The sequence below is a fragment of the Oncorhynchus keta genome, chromosome 17 (assembly GCF_023373465.1).
Source record: "Oncorhynchus keta strain PuntledgeMale-10-30-2019 chromosome 17, Oket_V2, whole genome shotgun sequence".
NCBI classification, from domain to species: domain Eukaryota; kingdom Metazoa; phylum Chordata; class Actinopteri; order Salmoniformes; family Salmonidae; genus Oncorhynchus; species Oncorhynchus keta.
Window position 1 is genome coordinate 20,074,212 of NC_068437.1, and position 20,930 is coordinate 20,095,141.

The window sequence follows — 20,930 nt, forward strand, 5'->3', positions numbered from 1 at the left end:
GTTTAAGCCAGTTCATAGTATGTGTGTTCATAGAATGTGGTAGGGAAGGAGGGAGGGGGAGACCTGGGGGATATTGGCGGTGTTGTGTGAACAGACTTTGTGAACATGGAGAGATGATGTGTTCTCCGCCGGTAGAGGGGAAAATATGACTGACACAAGAGGGGGAGGATTTGGGTTTTGTTCATTAAGCCAGGGTTTTGTTTTAGCCTATGTATGTGCACATGTGCGTGTTTGTGTGACCACCAGCCCTCAACTTGTCCTGTCTGTCTTTGCCATCCACTCATCAATGCACTCAGCCACCCACACTGCCAGGCTTGACCCATGCCATCTCTCTCCTACAAAGCCAGAGCAGAGCTGTGTCATTAGGTACAGTATGCTGCCGGTTGCTGGTCTGGGTGAGTGTGTAATTATGGTGCTGTATGGGTGCTCAGGGTGGTGCTATAGTCTTGCCCCAGACGGTGGATCATGTGGAGACAGGCGCTTCCAACTCTGGGTCTGGAGAGGTTTCCTCTTCAAGGTCTTGGCTACAGGCTGATCACAGGGAGAGAAGTCAGTGTGGGACTTGGGTCTGGGTGGGGTTCACTCCCCCATACCAACACACCCTGCCTATCCTTCTGGTCTTTCATTACCTAGAGGCCATGTTCTGACCTCAAAAAGTGTGTGTGTGTGTGTGTGTGTGTGTGTGTGTGTGTGTGTGTGTGTGTGTGTGTGTGTGTGTGTGTGTGTGTGTGTGTGTGTGTGTGTGTGTGTGTGTGTGTGTGTGTGTGTGTGTGTGTGTGTGTGTGTGTGTGTGTGTGTGTGTGGTTTTGTGTGTGTGTGTGTTCATTTCTGTTGTGTTGTGCATTTGGTTTGCGTGTCCTGTACATGCGTGTGTGAGCGTGTGGAGCAATGCTTCTGTGTCATTAGCCTACTACACTCTGTTGGCTTGTATACTGTGATTGGAGATGGGATGGACTGGCGCGGTGGAACATTTAGCAGACTGCTTGCTGCCTCAGCTACACACAGACCTGGAGAGCAGCTATAGGAGGGCTGCTGTACAACATGTAGGATGTGGTGCGTTCTTCAGAACCTGTTCACGCAGTGGTGCTTGTTGTGACGGGCAAAGGTACGGACACTCGTTTTCTCTCTCTCTCTCCATCTCTCTCCCTCTTCTCTCCTGTCTCTCTCTCTCCGCTCCTAGATGGCCTTGTACTCACCTGTGTTTGCCGTTGCCTGAACTTTGAGTGGTTTCCGTGGCAACCTTCACCTCACACTTCAGGGAATACCTGTGATCTCTCTCTTTGTCTGTTCATTCTCAATCTGCCTTGTTTTTCACATTTTGTTACTCCTGTTATGAGTAGCTATGTGTGTTGTTACCATTACATCATTTTACGTGCTGATATTGCGTTATCCCACTGCTAAAGGGATTGCCATGTTTATTATGCCAGGCCTTTGCTTTGAAGCTAAGCAGCTTATTCAAAAAGTGGCAGTTCCTTCAAGTGGCAGTTGGTTTAGTTTCTAAAGACCATATAAATGGAAATATGGTCTCTCAGTGTGCAGCTCTTTGTGGAGCTTCTTTAAACTTACTTATATCTACTATTACCTGGTTGAAGAACCCTAGAAAATATCACACTCTCAAGTTCCACACCTAAATGACGAGGGGCATTTTAACTGTATGGCCTTCAACCTTGCAGGAAGGGTGCAACGTAACAGTTCATGCCAGAGATTTTCAGTCCAAGGCTGGTTTCCGTTCCAAGGCTGGCTTTCAATTCAAGGCATGGCTGGCTTTTAGTCCAATGCTGGCTTATACAAGTTTTCTCTATCTGTATTTTGAAAATGAATCTATTTGTTTTCACTGTCTGCAAGTTATCAGACTGAAACGAACAGTTTAGACATTTCAGATCAGTGTTGCCGTAGCCTTTAACATGACAAATGTGGAACAAATCAATGGAACAACCAATCCATATCTGTCTGTAGAAAACCAGGGCAGGGTTCGAGCTAGTGATGGATCACTTACTGTTTGTCTGTGCGTGTATGTACACTACATGACCAAATGTATGTGGACACCTGCTCATCGAACATCTCATTCCAAAATCATGGAGTAGGTTCCGCCTTTGCTGCTATAACAGCCTCCACTCTTTTGGGAAGGCTTTCCACTAGATGTTGGAACATTTCTGCGGGGACTTGCTTCCAGTCAGCCACAAGAGCATTACTGATGTTGGGCAATTAGGCCTGGCTCACAGTCGGTGTTCCAATTCACCACAAAGGTGTTCAATGGGCTTGAGGTCAGGGCTGTGGGGAGGCCAGTCAAGTTCTTCCACACTTACCTCGACAAACCATTTCTGTATGGACCTTGCTGTGTGCACTGGGAAATTGGCATAGGGAAACATGAACGGGCCTTCCCCAAACTATTGCCACAAAGTTGGAAGTATAAAATTCCATTGAATGCTGTTGTGTTAAGATGTCCCTTCACTGGAACTAAGGGGCCTAGCCCGAACCATGAAAAACATCCCCAAACCATTATTCGTCCTCCATGGCACTATGCATCTGGGCAGGTAGCGTTCTCCTGGCGTCCGCCAAACCCAGATTGGTCCGTCAGCTTGCCAGATGGTACAGCGTGATTCATCACTCCAGAGAACGCATTTCCACTGCTCCAGAGTCCAATGGCGGCGAGCTTCACACCACTCCAGCCGACGCTTGGAATTGCGCATGGTGATCTTAGGCTTGTGTGCGCGGCTGCTTGGCCATGGAAACCCATTTCATGAAGCTCCCGACGAACAGTTCTTGTGCTGACGTTCCTCCCAGAGTCAGTTTGGAACTCGGAAGTCACTGAGCTCTTGAGTAAGGCCATTCTACTGCCAATGTGTGTCTATTGGCTGTGTGCTCAATTTTATGCACACAGGTGTGGCTGAAATAGCCAAATCCACTAATTTGAAGGGCTGTCCACATACTTTTATACATATAGTCTATGTGAGCACACATGCATGCAGGATTTGCTATGTTACTGTAACGAATGTGAGAAGGCATGATGTCAGCCCATATGTCTGTCTGTGAATGTTTTTCAAGGGCAGGGGAGTAGGCTCCACGTTTACAGAAAGAGGAAGCTGGAGTATTTTTAGTGGTCATGGGTGTTACAGCACCCATGACCGGGGGTGAGGAGGGAGGTGGGGTCCAGATGTGTGACTGAGGGAAGGTTGGAGTCAGAGTTCATAAGTCGGGGACAGAGAAACAGGGGACAGGCATGGTGCAGAGGTTAGTGTATAGTCGAGGCACGTTGGGGGGAGGGGCACAGTACATTGCATGAATTGTATGATGGCACATCAGCTCATTCTTATTGATCCAGCATGATCTAGATTTGAAAGTATATTTAGTGCAGCTGCCCAATGGCAGTGTGAGCCCATATAGGCCACAGCCCAGAGGCATGCTGGGTAATTCTGAATCATCATCGTAATCCCCCATGTCAGCAGACGCCAAGCCAAGGAGGTCTCTGTATACATAGCCCAGCAGTAATACTCCACAGCACTACTGTATACTATTCCAGTTCTCACTTTCTCTTTCTCTTTCTCTCACACATCTGTTTTCTTCTTGGTACCCCTTTAAAGTACAGTAAACTTCTCTTATACAGGGTCGGGTAGGTTACATTCTAAATGTAATCCTGTCTAAAATTGTAATCAGTAATCTAACTTTTGCTTACCCAAACTCAGTAACGTAATCTGATTACTTTCAGTTAGTTTTGGATGACTTTCCCCTTAAGAGGCATTAGTAGAAGACAAAAATAATCCAGCAAATGCATGGTGTGTCATAATAGTGGTCTCTGTCTCGCTCAGGTGGAGCAAACTTAAACGTGCGCCTTTTTTCATTGAGAAAACAGGAAGGTTTTCACAAAAAGGGTTTTCCAGGCCTAATCAAAAAAGGTTTTCCAGGCCTAATCATCTAGTTTTTCGAAAGTATCTGTAATCTGATTACAATATTTTAGCTGGTAATGTATCTGATTACAGTTATAGTATTTTATAATCAGATTACATGTAATCGGTTACACCCCAAACCTGCTCTTATACCTGTGCACAGTAATAACTCTTTAGTTACTCACCAACAACCTTAATTAACAAGTTGTTACATAATAAATTAGTACATCTGTTTAATCACTAAATAACACAAACATACACAAACAGAGACCAATTTCCCTGTGCAAAAGCCCTTAGAGGGAAGCTTGAGGAATGATTGTTCCTTACTAAGAAGCAGGTGGCAGGAGGGGCTGATTGAGTTATAGTGATGATTGCATTGTGGTAATAGTGATGGCATTATCCATTTCCTCTAACAGTATTACATTCCCAATTACACCCAGCCCAGAGCACAATGTGGCTCCCACATGGGCTTCCGTCTCAGTGCAAGAGGCATCACTGCAGTACCTGGTTCGAATCCAGGCTGCATCACATCCAGCCGTGATTGGGAGTCCCATAGGGCGATGCACAATTGGCTGGGTAGGCTGTCATTGTAAATAAGAAATTATTCTTAACTGACTTGCCTAGTTAAATAAAGGTTTAAAAAAAATAAAAATAAAATGTCCTGTCCGGCAAAGAAAGGGTGAGGAAAAAGAGAGAATCTAATAAAATGATCCAATGAGCTGTTCTAACCCAGTCTTCTACCAGCATACCAAAAACAACCAGTGCTGCTGAGCAAAACCCTTGAGACTGTTTGTCCGGACACAGCCAATCCAACAGCGACAAAACAATAATAGACTGACCCTGATACCATAGAATATTCAGAGCATTTGGCAAAGATGCTAATCTGGCCAATATGCTTTCTGGGTTTGGAAAGGCGTAATGATGATGGATTGATTGTCTAATGAGGCTTTGGGAGGTATTGTTTTCAGCCTGCCTTTCTCATAGGGACTTAGTCAATAGTAGAAGCCAATCTTATGACATTTAAGAATGACAAATGCTTATTTATACCCCACGTGGACAGACTAGACAGGGCCAGGGGTCTGTTACAGACACCTGAGTTAGTGCGTCAGGGTGTCGATCTGCCTGTTGAAGTGTGGATCTGAATTACACCTGAATGCTCTACCTGTGTCTCAGGCTCACTGTTATTAGATTGCTTGTTCAAATTTTAAAAGGTACCTGTATCCTTGACCAGGCGTGTGTGTTTGCCAGAGTGTGTGCATTTGATCCAAAGTGCAGTTGTGTAGAGTGTAGTGTAGAGTTACGGTTAGACACAAACATGTGTGTGGCAGGGGAGTTGGAGGTGGGCAGCATTCACCACCACACACCAACAGGCCTCGCTAGTACCTGAGTGCATGTGACTAGGTCACCATGACAACCAAAATCCCTTAAGCATACTCGGAGTAGCGTCACCGCTGGCTCTGGAAGTGGAGGAAGAGCGGGAGGCAACTTTCAAAGCTTACGGGGAAGAGAAAGAGATCCAGAGAAGGACCATCCTTAGGGGAGGGGGAAACAGCAGTGGGTCTGCTCCAACTCTGTTCTGATCGTTTTGGATCCTACTGGTCTGTTTTAGTGCTATGCCCTGAACACAGACATCTGCCGGTGTCTCTGGTCGTCATCACTCACGATGTAGCAGCATCGTACACTTATAAACGCTCCACAATTCTGCACCATTAATAATGAAACAGAAGGAAACCACCACAGCCGGCTAGATGGGCTACATCGATCTCTGTGGTCACCGGATACTTAGCAGTACATCACTCATTTGCCCACTCTAAAACATATTGACACAAACAGAGCCTCCACACACAAGCACACACACAACATACACACACACACACACACACACACGCACACCCGCACACGCACATGCACACGTATTTACCCAGGATTCAGCAGGAGCTTTCTCCCTTTGCCATTATCAGTATTGATCCAATGGAGGAGGACATTTCGTAAAACAAATCCATGGGGGAGCGGTTGAGGCACCCGGACCCCATTCATTTGTCATGCTCGTCCCCATTGAAGCTTGCTGATGAGTCTCTCTGGGTTGGTTATGCTTCAGTTGAGTGTGAATTTTTCAGGCAAGAAGACCCCTTGGGTAACTTATGAAAGATGCCAAAACATTGCTTGGAGATATACGTCACAATTATTATCCAAGTCATTTTAATTCCAAAACAAACACATGGTTGGCTAGCTAGATGAAACAGACACCACCCCTCTCAGCGGGGATATATTCCTAGATTCCTTCCAGCAAACAGATAACAGTTGTTAGTCATGTAAACACAGTAGCTACTCAGGCAGTCAGACAGCAAGGCTCTCTCAATATCAGTACTAGATGGAGGTCAGGACACTGCTGTGCACTCTGTGTGTGTGTGTGTGTGTGTGTGTGTGTGTGTGTGTGTGTGTGTGTGTGTGTGTGTGTGTGTGTGTGTGTGTGTGTGTGTGTGTGTGTGTGTGTGTGTGTGTGTGTGTGTGTGTGTGTGTGTGTGTGTGTGTGTGTGTGTGTGTGTGTGTGTCTGTGTGTGAATGTGCGCGGGTGTGTGTGGGCGTTTGTGTGTGCGTGTAGTCTTGTGTGGCTACAGACTGCAGAAGCATTAGAAGCTGTCGAGATTTCTATCTCTTCCTGTGCTCAAACCCTGACTACAGCATTATTTCACTTTTTATGTTCTGCCCGAGCACAAGTAGTGTGTTCAGGCAGAGATCGTCACATTCAGGCCTGGTCATCCTGTAGGTTCAGCATCCTGCTGTCTAGCACCACCAGGGGTGGGCTACAGTGATGCACTGGCCTGTCTTCAGCAGGAGTGGACCCAGCAGAGCAAACACTGCAACAAAATAGCAGATTGTTTCTGACAGCAAACACCCTCTCTGTAAGTGTTCCTCTGTGTTTGGTTGTGTCACTGTGCTTCTGTGTCTCTGAGAGAACTGCTGTTTGTGTATGAATGTTTTATATGTGGGTATGTGCAATTATATGTCTATGAAACTGAAAGTAGATAGGATACTATTCATACCATTTTTGCAATGTGGCACTATGGTAGCGTGTCTGTGTGTCCTTTTTATGTGTGGGTTAGAGACAGAGAGAGACAGAAATGATGTGTCGGCTCTTACACAACCCAGTGATATTTTCTCTATCCTCACTGTGGAGAAGTATGGTTAGTTGAGTCTGGATAAGACATATGGTGACTGTTTGATAAAACAACTGGTGTTTTTCTCTCCATTTCCCCATTTGATCCAGCCATCCGTCACCAGGGTTGGGGAATAACGTATTACATGCAATCAGTTACATGTAATCTGATTACAACAAAACTGTAACTAATCGGTTACGTTACCAGCAAAAAATGTTGTTAATCAGATTACAGATACTTTTGAAAAACTAGATGGTTACTTCTTGGATTACTGTGAAATTCAGGAAAGGATGTTTGAGAGAAAAACAACACATTATGACACCTCTATGTGCATTTGATGGATCCTTTTTGTCTTCTTCTAATGCCTCTTAAGGGGAAAGTAATTGTGGTGGAATATTCTAATCAAATGAGAGACTGTCATTTCTTCAAACAATCATCTTTATTCAATATCGATTAATTATTGCTAAAATGAGGCTGGTCGATCCCCCACCCTTGAATGTTGGACCGAATAACCTAACCTTTACACAAATGCAGAGTACTATATATAGCTGACACTAAAAAATGCTTAGTCATGGTTGGTTCCACCCATCCCATGCAGATTGGAGCATCATAAGCCACTCTGGGTTCCTCTGATCGTTTTCTGCACGGGGTTGTTGTCTTAAACCCACCCTGGCTTAGTTTCCCAGATGCAAGGATGATTTTGAGACCATGAGGGATTGTTCTACTCCCAAACTATCCCAAGTAAAACACATTTTTGTCTATGTAATGCCGTCTTTAACTCATTTGTCAGCTCAAGCCATCTCTAATGACCATACGCCCAGATTAGCTGCAGGGAACTAGAGTGGAGACCATACAAACACAGACACTAGTAGGACAGAAATGTCTTACTATAAGTTAAATATTTATTGTTAAACCATTCATATCAAATAAATCAGGTAAATATGTCATTTGTCTCTCACTTTATCCAAAGTAACCAGATTACGTTACAGATCCAAAGTGACATTACAGGTAACAGTTTTGGACAGGTAACTAGTAACTGTAACGGATAACATTTCAAATGTAATCTACTCAACCCTGTCTGTCACCCCTATGATGCAGAAGTGCAAAGGGAGATAGATGATGATGAGGGCAGGAACCGGCTCTGCACCTGCTCTTTCTCTCCTTCCCATCTCTCCTCACTTCTTCTCTCCTCCGCTCTTCTCTTCACTATATCTCTCCATCTCTATCTCTCCTCTGCTTTCTCTCCTTCCCATCTCTCCTCACTTCTTCTCTCCTCCGCTCTTCTCTTCACTATATCTCTCCATCTCTATCTCTCCTCTGCTTTCTCTCCTTCCCATCTCTCCTCACTTCTTCTCTCCTCCGCTCTTCTCTTCACTATATCTCTCCATCTCTATCTCTCCTCTGCTTTCTCTCCTTCCCATCTCTCCTCACTTCTTCTCTCCTCCGCTCTTCTCTTCACTATATCTCTCCATCTCTATCTCTCCTCTGCTTTCTCTCCTTCCCATCTCTCCTCACTTCTTCTCTCCTCCGCTCTTCTCTTCACTATATCTCTCCATCTCTATCTCTCCTCTGCTTTCTCTCCTTCCCATCTCTCCTCACTTCTTCTCTCCTCCGCTCTTCTCTTCACTATATCTCTCCATCTCTATCTCTCCTCTGCTTTCTCTCCATCTCTATCTCTCCTCGACATCTCTGTCTCTCCGCCTCTTTTCTCTCTCCTCCTCCTCTTTTCTCATCTCTCATGCTCCGAAACAGTAGGTGCATAGTGCCTCCGCTCGTGCACGCAGATTTGCTTAGTCTAATTCCATAAAAGGGTCCAGTGTTGTTGTACTCTGTGTTAATCACCATGACACCGCTTTAACCTGGCACCCTGAACAGCGAGATGCATTAAGAATATTGCATATGATTTTTGGAAGCCAAGGAAGCCAAGTCCGAGGCCTCAATATGAATAGTAGTAATTACAGTTGTGATGGTGCATTATATTACAGACATACGGTGTAGCATTGTAGCTGTCTTGCTGTCATCCGGACATCAAGATACCAAGATGATCTATCTAGCCAACAAAACCTGTACAGTTTTACAAAATACAGTATCTTCCGGATAGAAATTGCTCATATTGTTGTATAGCTTTGCATACACATCATTATCTTGTTAAATGAAGTGGCACATACTCTACATTGAAGATAGAATAGAATCCCGCTATTATGGCTTCATTCCAACAAATACTGACAGTTTCACATTGGAAAGGAAATGAGCGTGTCAAGACAGCTAAGAAGAGTTCACATTGAAATGGCTTATCATCGGAGCAAAACCTACTCACAGTTGTCCCCACTGCCATTTCAGCCCAGAGGAGAAGGTCACAAACAGCCCCGGGTGCTGCCTGAACTCCAATTCAACATAGCCATGGTCAGAGGTCCAGAGACAGATGCAGTTAGTGTGCAGCCAGCCTCATCCCAGGGCATACTCCTCATTTAGCATATAGACAGACACAGGGTCTGCATCCCAAATGGCACCCTTTCCCCTATATAGTGCACCACGTCATGCTGTATGTCATCAGGGACAGATAAGGGCCTTGGTCAAAAGTAGTGCACTATATAGGTTGTGATTTGAGACACAGACAGGGCCTGCTCTGGGCACTATCTGTCCCTGATGACATAGAGCATGACGTTCCACAACATGATAGAAGGTTTGACATTAATCATAGTGGTGACAAACAGTGGCGTTACACATGAGGAGACACTATGTAACCAGAGATGGTCTATAATATTGTAACAGGCTTTGATGTACGAGATGGATGATGAGGTGATCTTATTAAGAGAGCTAGTAGCATCAATATATTTCTGATCCATTGAAAGTTTTTTTGGCATCAGTCCTAAAAGGATTCACTAACTGCTTTGTTATTCTAAAAAGTCCATTGACAGGGACTGCAAAGTCCATTGACAGGGACTGCATAGTCCATTGACAGGGACTGCAAAGTCCATTGACAGGGACTGCAAAGTCCATTGACAGGGACTGCATAGTCCATTGACAGGGACTGCATAGTCCATTGACAGGGACTGCAAAGTCCATTGACAGGGACTGCATAGTCCATTGACAGGGACTGCATAGTTCATTGACAGGGACTGCATAGTCCATTGACAGGGACTGCATAGTCCATTGACAGGGACTGCATAGTCCATTGACAGGGACTGCATAGTCCATTGACAGGGACTGCATAGTCCATTGACAGGGACTGCATAGTCCATTGACAGGGACTGCATAATTCATTGACAGCAGCTGCACTATTCGTTCTGTTTCGTAAAACAATGACATTTTCATAGGATCCTGATCGATTCAGAGCAGCATACATAATGGTCGTTTATACAGTGTTTGTGACACGGTCCTGCCCCAGGGTCGCGGTGGCACACTGTCCAGAGTCATATTGCTGTTGCTGTGCTGAATATGGTTTGGTGGCTCTGGGGTTAGGGTAAGGCCAGTGGCCCTTCAGTGTTTCAATTCATGAATTAACAATTCATGATTTATTTATATTGTGTGGATTGCTTCACTTTCCAGTCAACCCTATATTTATATAAGGTTACCCCACTGAGTGCGTCCTATGTCTGATCATCGTTTACAGCAGTGTTATTTGCTAGGAATTCTGCCAATTTATAAACCATGCTTGGGCACTAAAACCCTTTGGTGTTTTGTTGTGTTATGTTAAAAACAAGTCTGATTTTGACTGTTTAAACACACGGAGAAACGAACAGGAACTGTGTATCACCTGTGATGCAGTATTTCTAACCATTGGGGGACATTAGGGAAATGAACAAGGCCCATTTAGCTGACCACACATTTTCATCACAGTGAGTCATTGCACAGCTGATGCCCCTTCCCTTTTTTCTCCCTGTCTCCCTTCCACTCTCTCTCCCTCTATCCTTCTGTCCTCCCTCTCCTCTCGGCAGGTTCTGAAGCTGAGATGGTACTGAGATTCACTTCTTCATAGATCCGCCTTCCTGGTGTCCATGGGTTCCTTCTGACTACAGCAGCTAGTTCTACATCATCAAGATGACCTCCACCCAGAGACTCTAGTTCCTCATTCCTCCATTGGAGGACCACTGTGGTGAGGGGAGGGTGAAGGAGCCTCCTGCCATCAGGCAAATAGCTGCAGAGCCCGCTGGTGAAAGCGAAGGGAACCATGTAGTGTTCATTTCTCCACCCAGGGGGAGGGTAGATTTGAGTCAAGTTTGTTTTCCATTGATTTTAGTGTGAGAGTGTTTTATGTGAGCCAGAGATGGTCCTCCACACCTCTCCCTACTCCAGTGCCTTCCTGCGGTGCCTCACTAGCCTGTCATGGGGCTTTATCTTCCCCTGCTACTGGCTGCTGGACCGCCTGCTAGCCTCCTGTGTGGCCACCTCTCTGGAGAAGCGCCGGCGCTCCCAGGACCCCTGCTCCTTTGTGACGCTGTATGTGCTGGTGTCCACTCCGCTCTACCTGCTGCTCCTCCTAGCCTCGCTGCCCTTCGCTCTAATGGGCTTCCTGCTGTGGGCTCCCCTGCAGGCGGCTCGCCATCCCTATCTCTACACCCACCGCAGCCCGAACAAGCACCAGGCTGAGCAGGGGGGCGCGGCATCATTGGCCGACTGGAGGCCGCAAGGCCGCAGCTTCTGCTTCGGCAGTGCCAACGTGTGCCTACTGCCAGACTCCCTGGCACGCTTCAACAACCTGTCTGAGACCCAGCGCCGTGCCCGCGAGGTGGGAAAGCGCATCCGTAACGGGGCCAGCCGGCCGCAGATCAAGATATACATCGACTCCCCCACCAACACCTCCATCAGCGCCGTCTCCTTCAGCAGCCTGGTCACGGGGTTCCCACGCACCTCCTCACTGGACCAGCGGCCTGACAACACAGCCGAGGCCGAACCCCTCACTGGGTGCCCAGTACACAATTCTAGTGCAGACTGCCCAATACACACTGCCGGTGCAGACTGCCCCATACCCACCACTGGTGATGACTGCCCCATACCCACCACTGGTGATGACTGCCCCATACACCCAACAGGGAACCAGAGCTCCTCAGATTGTCCCGTCCATGTAGCTGGTGGAGGGAACACACCAGAGTGCCCGCTTCACACTGCTGGTGCCCATAACAGCTCTGACTGCCCTGTTCACACCACAGGGGCCCAGAACTCCGCAGACTGCCCCATGCACGCCTCTGGGGTCCAGATCAGTATCAGTGCCCCAGAGCCAGACCCCCCAGAGGCCGAGACAGGAAACCACCAAGGCGAGGGTGACGCGGAGAGCCTGACAGGGGGGGTGCCTTCTAACAACACCCTGTCCCACCGCACCTCCATGTTCAAGAAGCACAGCGCCCGCAAGCGGCGCCAAGGCGACGACGGCATCGACCACGAGATCTCTGCCTTCTTCCCTGCCAACCTGGACTTCCTGTGTCTGCAGGAAGTGTTTGACCACCGGGCCACGTCCAGGCTGAGGCGGCAGCTGCAACACTACTTCCCCTACATCCTGAGTGATGTGGGCCGCTACGCCTGGAAGGGCTGCTGCTCCCGCTTCAAGTTCCTCAACAGTGGCGTTATGCTGGTCAGCCGCTACCCCATCCTGGACGCCCACTATGAGTGCTACCCTAACGGGCGAGGGGAAGATGCCCTAGCAGCCAAAGGAGCTCTCTTTGTCAAGGTTAGGTGTTTTTTCTCTCTCTCCTAATGATAGCATAGGCAAGTGCTGTAAATGTGTAAAAGGCTGAAGGAATCATAATTAGGGTAACACTTTGAGTGTTAAGAATAAGTTACTGCCTCTTGTTAACCAGAACTTTGGTAAAGGAGCTAAATTTCCTCCAGGCTGCATCCTCACATCTGGCTGCTTTTTGGGGTTGGATGTGTTTCCACTGTTGTTAGACAGATATATTCAATCTTACTGTTGCAGAAACTTTGTGAACACAACAAAGTTGAATTATTTAGGCATAGTTCCCTGTACCCTTGGCTTGGGGGTAAATGAAAGTTGAAAATCTCTCTAGCAATTTTTTTGCAGAGACCAGGAAAAAATAAATGCCCTTTTTTATTCAGTCTCAAATTAAATAATACATAACTGTAGACCTTATTTTTCATTTGAGGGTTGCAAATACAACACCAGTCAAAAGTTTGGACACACCCACTCAAAGGGTTTTTCTTTATTCTTACTATTTTCTACATTGTAGAATAATAGTGAAGACATCAAAACTAGGAAATAACACATATGGAATCATGTAGTAACCAAAAGTGTTAAACAAATCAAAATATATTTTATATTTGAGATTCTTCAAAGTAGCCACCCTTTGCCTTGATGACAGCTTTGCACACTCTTGGCATTCTCTCAACCAGCTTCATGGGGTAGCCACCTGGAATGCATTTCGATTAACAGTTGTACCTTGTTAAAAGTTAATTTGTGGAATATCTTTCCTTCTTAATGCGTTTAAGCCAATCCGTTGTGTTGTGACAAGGTAGGGGTGGTATACAGAAGATTTGGCATATTATGGCAAGAACAGTTAAAATGAGCAAAGAGAAACGACAGTCCATCATTACTTTAAGACATGAAGGTCAGTCAATGCGGGACAATTTAAAGAACTTTGAAAGTTTCTTCAAGTGCAGTTGCAAAATCCATCAAGCCCTCTGAGGAAACTGGCTCTGATGAGGACCGCCACAGGAAAGGAAGACCCAGAGTTACCTCTGCTGCAGAGGATAAGTTCATTAGAGTTACCAGCCTCAGAAATTGCAGACCATATAAATGCTTCACAGAGTTAAAGTAACAGACACATCTCAACACCAACTCACCAGAGAAGACTGAGTGAATAATTGCCTTCATGGTCAAATTGCTGCAAAGAAACCAGTGCGAAAGGACACCAATAAGAAGAAGAGACTTGCTTGGGCCAACCGCTGTGTCTTTGTGAGACGCAGAGTAGGTGAACGGATTATCTCTGCATGTGTTGTTCCCACCGTGAGGCATGGAGGAGGAGGGGTGATGGTGTGGGGGTGCTTTACTGGTGACACTGTCAGTGATTTATTTAGAATTCAAGGCACACTTAACCAGCATGGCTACCACAGCATTCTGCAGCGATACGCCATCCCATCTGGTTTGGGCTTAGTGGGACTACAGTATCATTTGTTTTTCAACAGGACAATGACCCAAAACACACCTCCAGGCTGTGTAATTGCTATTTGACCAAGAAGGAGAGTGATGGAGTGCTGCATCAGATGACCTGGCCTCCACAATCACCCGATCTCAACCAAATTGAGATGGTTTGGATTGAGTTGGCCTGCAGAGTGAAGGAAAAGCAGCCAGCAAGTGCTTAGCATATGTGGGAACTCCTTCAAGACTGTTGAAAAAACATTCCAGGTGAAGCTAGTTTAGAGAATGCCAAAAGTGTGCAAAGCTGTCATCAAGGCAAAGGGTGGCTACTTTGAAGAATCTCAAATATAAAATATATATATTTTGGTTACTACATAATTCCATGTGTTATTTCATAGTTTTGATGTCTTCACTATTATTCTACAATGCTATTCCCATATCTAGCCTACAGCATGTCTTTGATTATAATTTTGTGGGCTATTTATACTGTGACCGTATTTATTAAGTACTAAAACAAGGGGTTCAAATGTGAATTAGCACAGGGCAACAGGAACAAATTGTAGAATATTTCATATTTTTAAGGATAATCTTCTGTTATAGCTGTTTTCGGGCTTTCGAGTTGCTCCAGAACTACAGACCTCTGCTATTTCAGAACATGAATTAAGTCATATTTAGCTAGTCTAACCCATTTTCATCAGTGAGCTTCAGTCGTTTTCTAGTGTGGCAGCGCCATGCCGTGAGCTGCAGGTGACTGACGAGGCTCCATTGGGGAGACTGATGACAAGCAGAGCAAAGCAGAGTTTGGGTTCATTGATCACTAACCTGCGAGGTTAGGGCTACAAGGCTGGGGCTAGGGCTGTGTGGCTGGAGCTAGGGCTGGGGCTGGGGCTAGGGCTATGTGGCTGGGGATAGGGCTGGGGCTGTGGCTGGGGCTGGGGCTAGGGCTGGGACTAGGACTAGGGCTGGGACTAGGTCTGTGTGGCTGGGGATGTGGCTGGGGCTGGGGCTGGGGCTAGGGCTAGGGCTATGTGGCTGGGGATGTGGTTGGGGCTGGGGCTAGGGCTGGGGCTGTGTGGCTGGGGCTAGGGCTGTGTGGCTGGGGCTAGGGCTGTATGGCTGGGGCTAAGGTTGTGTGGCTGGGGCTGTGTGGCTGGGGCTAGGGATGTGTAGCTGGGGCTAGGGCTGTGTGGCTGGGGCTAGGGCTGTGTGGCTGGGGCTAGGGCTAGGGCTGTGTGGCTGGGGCTAGGGCCGTATGGCTGGGGCTAGGGCTGTGTGAATGGGGCTAGGGCTGTGTGGCTGGGGATAGGGCTGTGTGGCTGGAGCTAGGGCTAGGGGTGTGTGGCTGGGGCTAGGGCTGTGTGGCTTGGGCTAGGGCTGTGTGGCTGGGGATAGGGCTAGGGCTGTGTGGCTGGGGCTAGGGTTAGGGCTATGTGGCTAGGGCTAGGGCTGTGTGGCTGGGGCTAGGGCTGTGTGGCTGGGACTAGGGCTGTGTGACTGGGGCTAGGGCTTTGTGGCTGTAGTTGTGTAACTGGGGCTGTCTGGCTGGGGCTGTGTCTGGGGTTGTGTCCCAAATGGCAGCCGATTCACTTGGTGCCATATGGGATGCATCCCTGGTTCTGGCTGGGCTCCAGGTCCTGCTGGGGCAGCTCAGCAGTTCTCAGCCTGAAGGTGATGATGGGTCTTGGAGATGCTGGTTGACAACAACCCTGCTAAGTTCTGTATGCACATTTTAGTTCCACCACTCTGACAACCATACCTCCCCCTGCTGCTTATTGATTCAGATAACAAGCTCCAATGGCTTTGCCTCTATGTGCCTCCCTCCTCCATAGGGTCATTCTGGGTCATCATCTCACTCTCTCCAGAGCTCTCGTAGGACTGACCCTTAGCTTCAGGGTCCTCGTGCAGCTTGACCCCACAGACTAGTAGTAGTCTTTAGAAATAATTATGTATCCAAGGGGTCTTTCTCTGCAAGATTGGGAGTCTTGTGACCAAACAAACATTAACAAACCAAATGGTCATTTTTCTTTCTTAGCAGACCTACATGAAGTGTAAGTGGCAGATTTCATTTGCAATACAAAGTGACAAACTCAGACATGACAATGACATGAGCTCCGGAGGAAAATGGAAGAAGGGTGAAAGGGAGGAAGAGATACAGGGAGGGAGGGAGGGAGGGAGGGAGGGAGGGAGGGAGGGAGGGAGGGAGGGAGGGAGGGAGGGAGGAGGGAGGGAGGGAGGGAGGGAGGGGGAGGGAGGGTGGTGGGTGTGTAGAGATACACAATTAATTAAAAATGTCTCCCTGAAGAGCAACCCAGTAATTAAAGCCTTTCGGTCTCAACATTTATCCCTCTTATTATTATTTAAAACCACAAAGTGCAAGGTTGAAGGAGGAGTGTGTGAGTGAGTGTGTGTGCATGCGTGCGAGAGAGCGTGCATCTTTGTGCATGCTTGTGCCTGTTTGTGTGGAGTTTGAATACATTACAGAGAGAACCTTAAAGCAGGCCCACTCAAAGTACACATTGAATGGAAATCAATGAAAGAAATAAACCTTAGCTTCTCCCTTTGCTTTTAATGACCAAGAACTCCTTTCAGTGCTGAGGTCGACTCCATTTGTTGATATAAATTACCTTCCTTCCTGGGGATAAAGGGACTTGCTTTTACTCTGGCTGTGTTGACGTGAAAGTCTATTTAAGCATTGGACACAGTAATGGGGTACAGTAGAGGTCTTGGCTCCTCTCTCTAGCCTCCATGCTGAGAGAGAAAAAGGTCTGGTTGCAGGAGAATTTAAAGTGGGTCACATAAACTACATGACCAAAGGTATCTGGACACCTGCTCGTCGAACATCTCATTCCAAAATCATGGGCAGTAATATGGAGTTTGCTGCTATAACAGCCTCTGCTCTCGTTTGCTGCTATAACAGCCTCTGCTCTTCTGGGAAGGCTTTCCACTAGAGGTTGGAACTTTGCTGTGGGGACTTTCTTCGATTCAGCCACAAGAGCATTAGTGAGATCGAGCACTAATGTTAGGCAATTAAGCCTGACTCACAGTCGGCGTTCCAATTCATCCCAAAGGTGTTCGATGGGGTTGAGGTCAGGGCTTTGAGCAGGCCAGTCAAGTTCTTCCACACTGTTCTCAACAAACCATTTCTGTATGGAACTCGTTTTGTGCACAGGGTCATTGCTATGCTGAAACCGGAAAGGGCCTTCACCAAACTGTTGCCACAAAGTTCGAATCACAGAATTGTCTAGAATGTCATTGTATACTGTAGCGTTAAGATTTCCCTTTACTGGAACTAAGGGGCCTGAACCATGAAAAACAGCCCCAGACCATTATTCTTCCTCCACCAAACATTACAGTTGCCACTATGTATTGATGCAGGTAGAGTTCTCCTGGCATCCGCCAAACCCAGATTAGACCTTCGGACTTCCAGATAGGGAAGCCTGATTCATCACTCCAGAGAATTCCTTTCCACTGCTTGCATGGTGATCTTAGGCTGGTGTGCGTCTGCTCGGCCATTGAAACCCATTTATGAAGCTCCCGACAAACAGTTCTTGTGCTGACGTTGCTTCCAGAGGTAGTTTGGAACTCGGTAGTGAGTGTTGCAACCGAGGACAGACTAATTTTACATGCTACGTGCTTCAGCACACAACACTCCTGTTCTGTGAGCTTGTGTGGCTTCGTGGCTGAGCCGTTGCTGCTCCAAGACATTCCCACTTCACAATAAGAGCGCTTATAGTTTCCCGGGGCAGCTCTAGCAGGGCAGAAATGTGACAAACTGGCGTGTTGGAAAGGTGGCATCCTACGATGGTGCCACGTTGAAAGTCACTGAGCTCTTCGGTAAGGCAATTCTACGGTTATGTTTGTCTATGGAGATTGCATGGCTGTGTGCTCGATTTTATACACCTGTAAGCAACGGGTGTGGCTGACATAGCCGAATCCAATAACTTGAAGGGCTGTCTACATACTTTTGTATATACAGTTGAAGTCAGAAATGTACATACACCTTAGCCAAATAAAATACATTTGGTGAATTTTACCCCCTTTTCTCCCCAATTTTGTTGTATCCAATTGTTAGTAGTGACGATCTTGTCTCATCGCTACAACTCCCGTACAGGCTCGGGAGAGACGAAGGTCGAAAGCCTTGCGTCCTCCGAAACACAACCCAACCAAGCCGCACTGCTTCTTAACACAGCGCGCATCCAACCCGGAAGCCAGCCGCACCAATGTGTCGGAGGAAACACCGTGCACTTGGCGACCTGGTTAGCATGCACTGCGCCTGGCCCGCCACGGGAGTCACTAGTACACGATGAGACAAGGATATCCCTACCAGCCAAACCCTCCCTAACTCAGACGACGCTAGGCCAATTGTGCGTCGCCCCATGGACCTCCTGGTCGCGGCCGGCTGCGACAGAGCCTGGACTCGAACCCAAGCCAAATACATTTCAACTCAGTTTTTCACAATTCCTGACATTTAATCCTAGTAACAATTCCCTGTCTTAGATCAGTTAGGATAACCACTTTATTTTAAGAATGTGAAATGTCAGAGTAATAGTAGAGAGAATTATTTATTTCATCACATTCCCAGTGAGTCAGAAGTTTACATACACTCAATTAGTATTTGGTAGCATTGCCTTCAAATTGTTGAACTTGGGTCAAACGTTTCGGGTAGCCTTCCACAAGGTGAAATTTGGCTCATTCCTCCTGACAGAGCTGGTGTAACTGAGTCAGGTTTGGAGGCCTCCTTGCTCGCACAGGCTTTTTCAGTTCTGCCCACAAATTTTTGTTAGGATTGAGGTCAGGGCTTTGTGATGGCCACTCCAATACCTTGACTTTGTTGTCCTTAACAAGCCATTTTGCCACAACTTTGGAAGTGTGCTTGGGATCATTGTCAACTTGGAAGACCCATTTGCGACCAAGCTTTAACTTCCTGACTGAGGTCTTGAAATGCTGCTTTATTATATCCACAGAATATCCCCCCCTTATGATGCCATCTATTTTGTGAAGTGCACCAGACCTTCCTGCAGCAAAGCACCTCCACAACACCCACACAACATTATGTTGCCACCCCCGTGCTTCACGGTTGGGATGGTGTTCTTCGGCTTGCAAGCCTCCCCCTTTTTCCTCCAAACATAACGATGGTCATTAAGGCCAAACAGTTATATTTTTGTTTCATCAGACCAGAGGACATTTCTCCAAAAAGTACTATCTTTGTCTCCATGTGCAGTTGTAAACCGTAGTCTGGCTTTTTTATGCCGGTTTTGGAGCAGTTGCTTCTTTCTTGCTGAGCGGCCTTTCAGGTTATGTCGAAATAGGACCCGTTTTACTGTGGATATTGATACTTTCGTACACGTTTCCTCCAGCATCTTCACAAGGTCCTTTGCTGTTGTTCTGGGATCGATTTGCACTTTTTGCACCAAAGTACGTTTATCTCTAGGAGACAGAATGTGTCTCCTTTGTGAGCGGTATGACGGCTGCGTGGTCCCATGGTGTTTATACTTTCTATACATACTATTGTTTGTACAGTTAAACGTGGTACCTTCAGGCATTTGGAAATTGGTCCCAAGGATGAACCAGACTTGTGAAGGTCTACCATTTTTTTAATGAGGTCTTGTCTGATTTCTTTTTATTTTCCCATGATGTCAAGCAAAGAGGCACTGAGTCTGAAGATAGACCTTGAAATACATCCACAGGTACACCTCCAATTAACTCAACTGATGTCAATTAGCCTATAAGAAGCTTCTAAAGCCATGACATCATTCTCTGGAATTTTCCAAGCTGTTTTAGTGCATGTAAACTTCTGACCCACTGGAATTGTGATACAGTGAATTATAAGTGAAATAATCTGTCTGTAAAAAATTGTTGGAAAAACTACTTGTGTCATGCACAAATGTCCTAACCGACTTGCCAAAGCTATAGTTTGTAAACAAGAAATTTGTGGAGTGGTTGAAAAATTAGTTTTAATAACTCCAACCTAACTGTATGTTAACTTCCGACTTCAACTGTATAGTGTATCTTGTCTTTTGGGTTCACATTGAACTTTTACCCTGCTACTAGTTTACTCAAGATGCAAGGAATTCTGATTTTCATAATCATCATTATGATTAATGTATTTTCTAACATGTAGCCTATGTAAAGCACAAACACAAACAGCGCGCACACACCCGCACATGCACCCACACACAAGCGGACCTAGACACATGACCATGATTCCCTTCAGGCCTGTTGTCAGTTTTAGAGCACACGACTACCCATGCATGGATAAGCCTCTGAAATATTCATACACAGGGACACAGGCAGAGAAAGAGAGAGAAGTGAAAGGAGAGAGAGAGAGAGAATGGGGAACAGGAACAGAGGGTAAGAGAGTTGGAAAGGGAGCTGCTCTACAGACTGGGTCAGGGAATGTACAGTGCATGTGTCAGGCCAAGTGGGCAGAGGATGGCTCCAAATCTCTGTGGAGGGAAAAAATGTCACAGAATGTATTATGTTGTTGTCTAAAACGTAACCCTTGCATTTCATTTTAAAGTCTCGCTAATTTGGCTAAGGCTTTATTGTGGTCCTATGTGTTTTCTATGAGGCCCTTGTCGGTGAGACCCAAGCCAAGACTGCGATACAGTGACTGGATGACTGCACAGTGACTGAACAGAGAGCTTGAACACACTGTAATCAAATCTAATCAAACCTGCAATCGCCCTAATGACAGAGGAGATATATTGAACAAGTCCTGAAAGGTCTTTAGATGCATCTTTTCTGACACTAGGTAACACTTCAAAACACTGCACATTTCCAACCCACTCAATCGAA

General features: G+C 46.5%; 1 protein-coding gene across 3 annotated transcripts in view; it reads left to right on the forward strand.

Moving 5' to 3' along the window:
• Nucleotides 1-20,930, forward strand: part of smpd3 (sphingomyelin phosphodiesterase 3) — a 34,662-nt gene that overhangs the window by 5,152 nt on the left and 8,580 nt on the right. The window contains exons 1-2 of one of the 3 annotated variants that reach the window (XM_035790846.2): nucleotides 948-1,105; nucleotides 10,981-12,707. In XM_035790846.2, coding sequence (XP_035646739.1) covers nucleotides 11,310-12,707 — 1,398 coding nt within the window. In that variant the 5' untranslated portion in view covers nucleotides 948-1,105; nucleotides 10,981-11,309. Of the gene's footprint in view, nucleotides 1-947; nucleotides 1,106-6,591; nucleotides 6,788-10,980; nucleotides 12,708-20,930 lie in introns of those variants that run through there. The other 2 variants (XM_035790847.2, XM_035790845.2) reach the window with 2 other exon arrangements.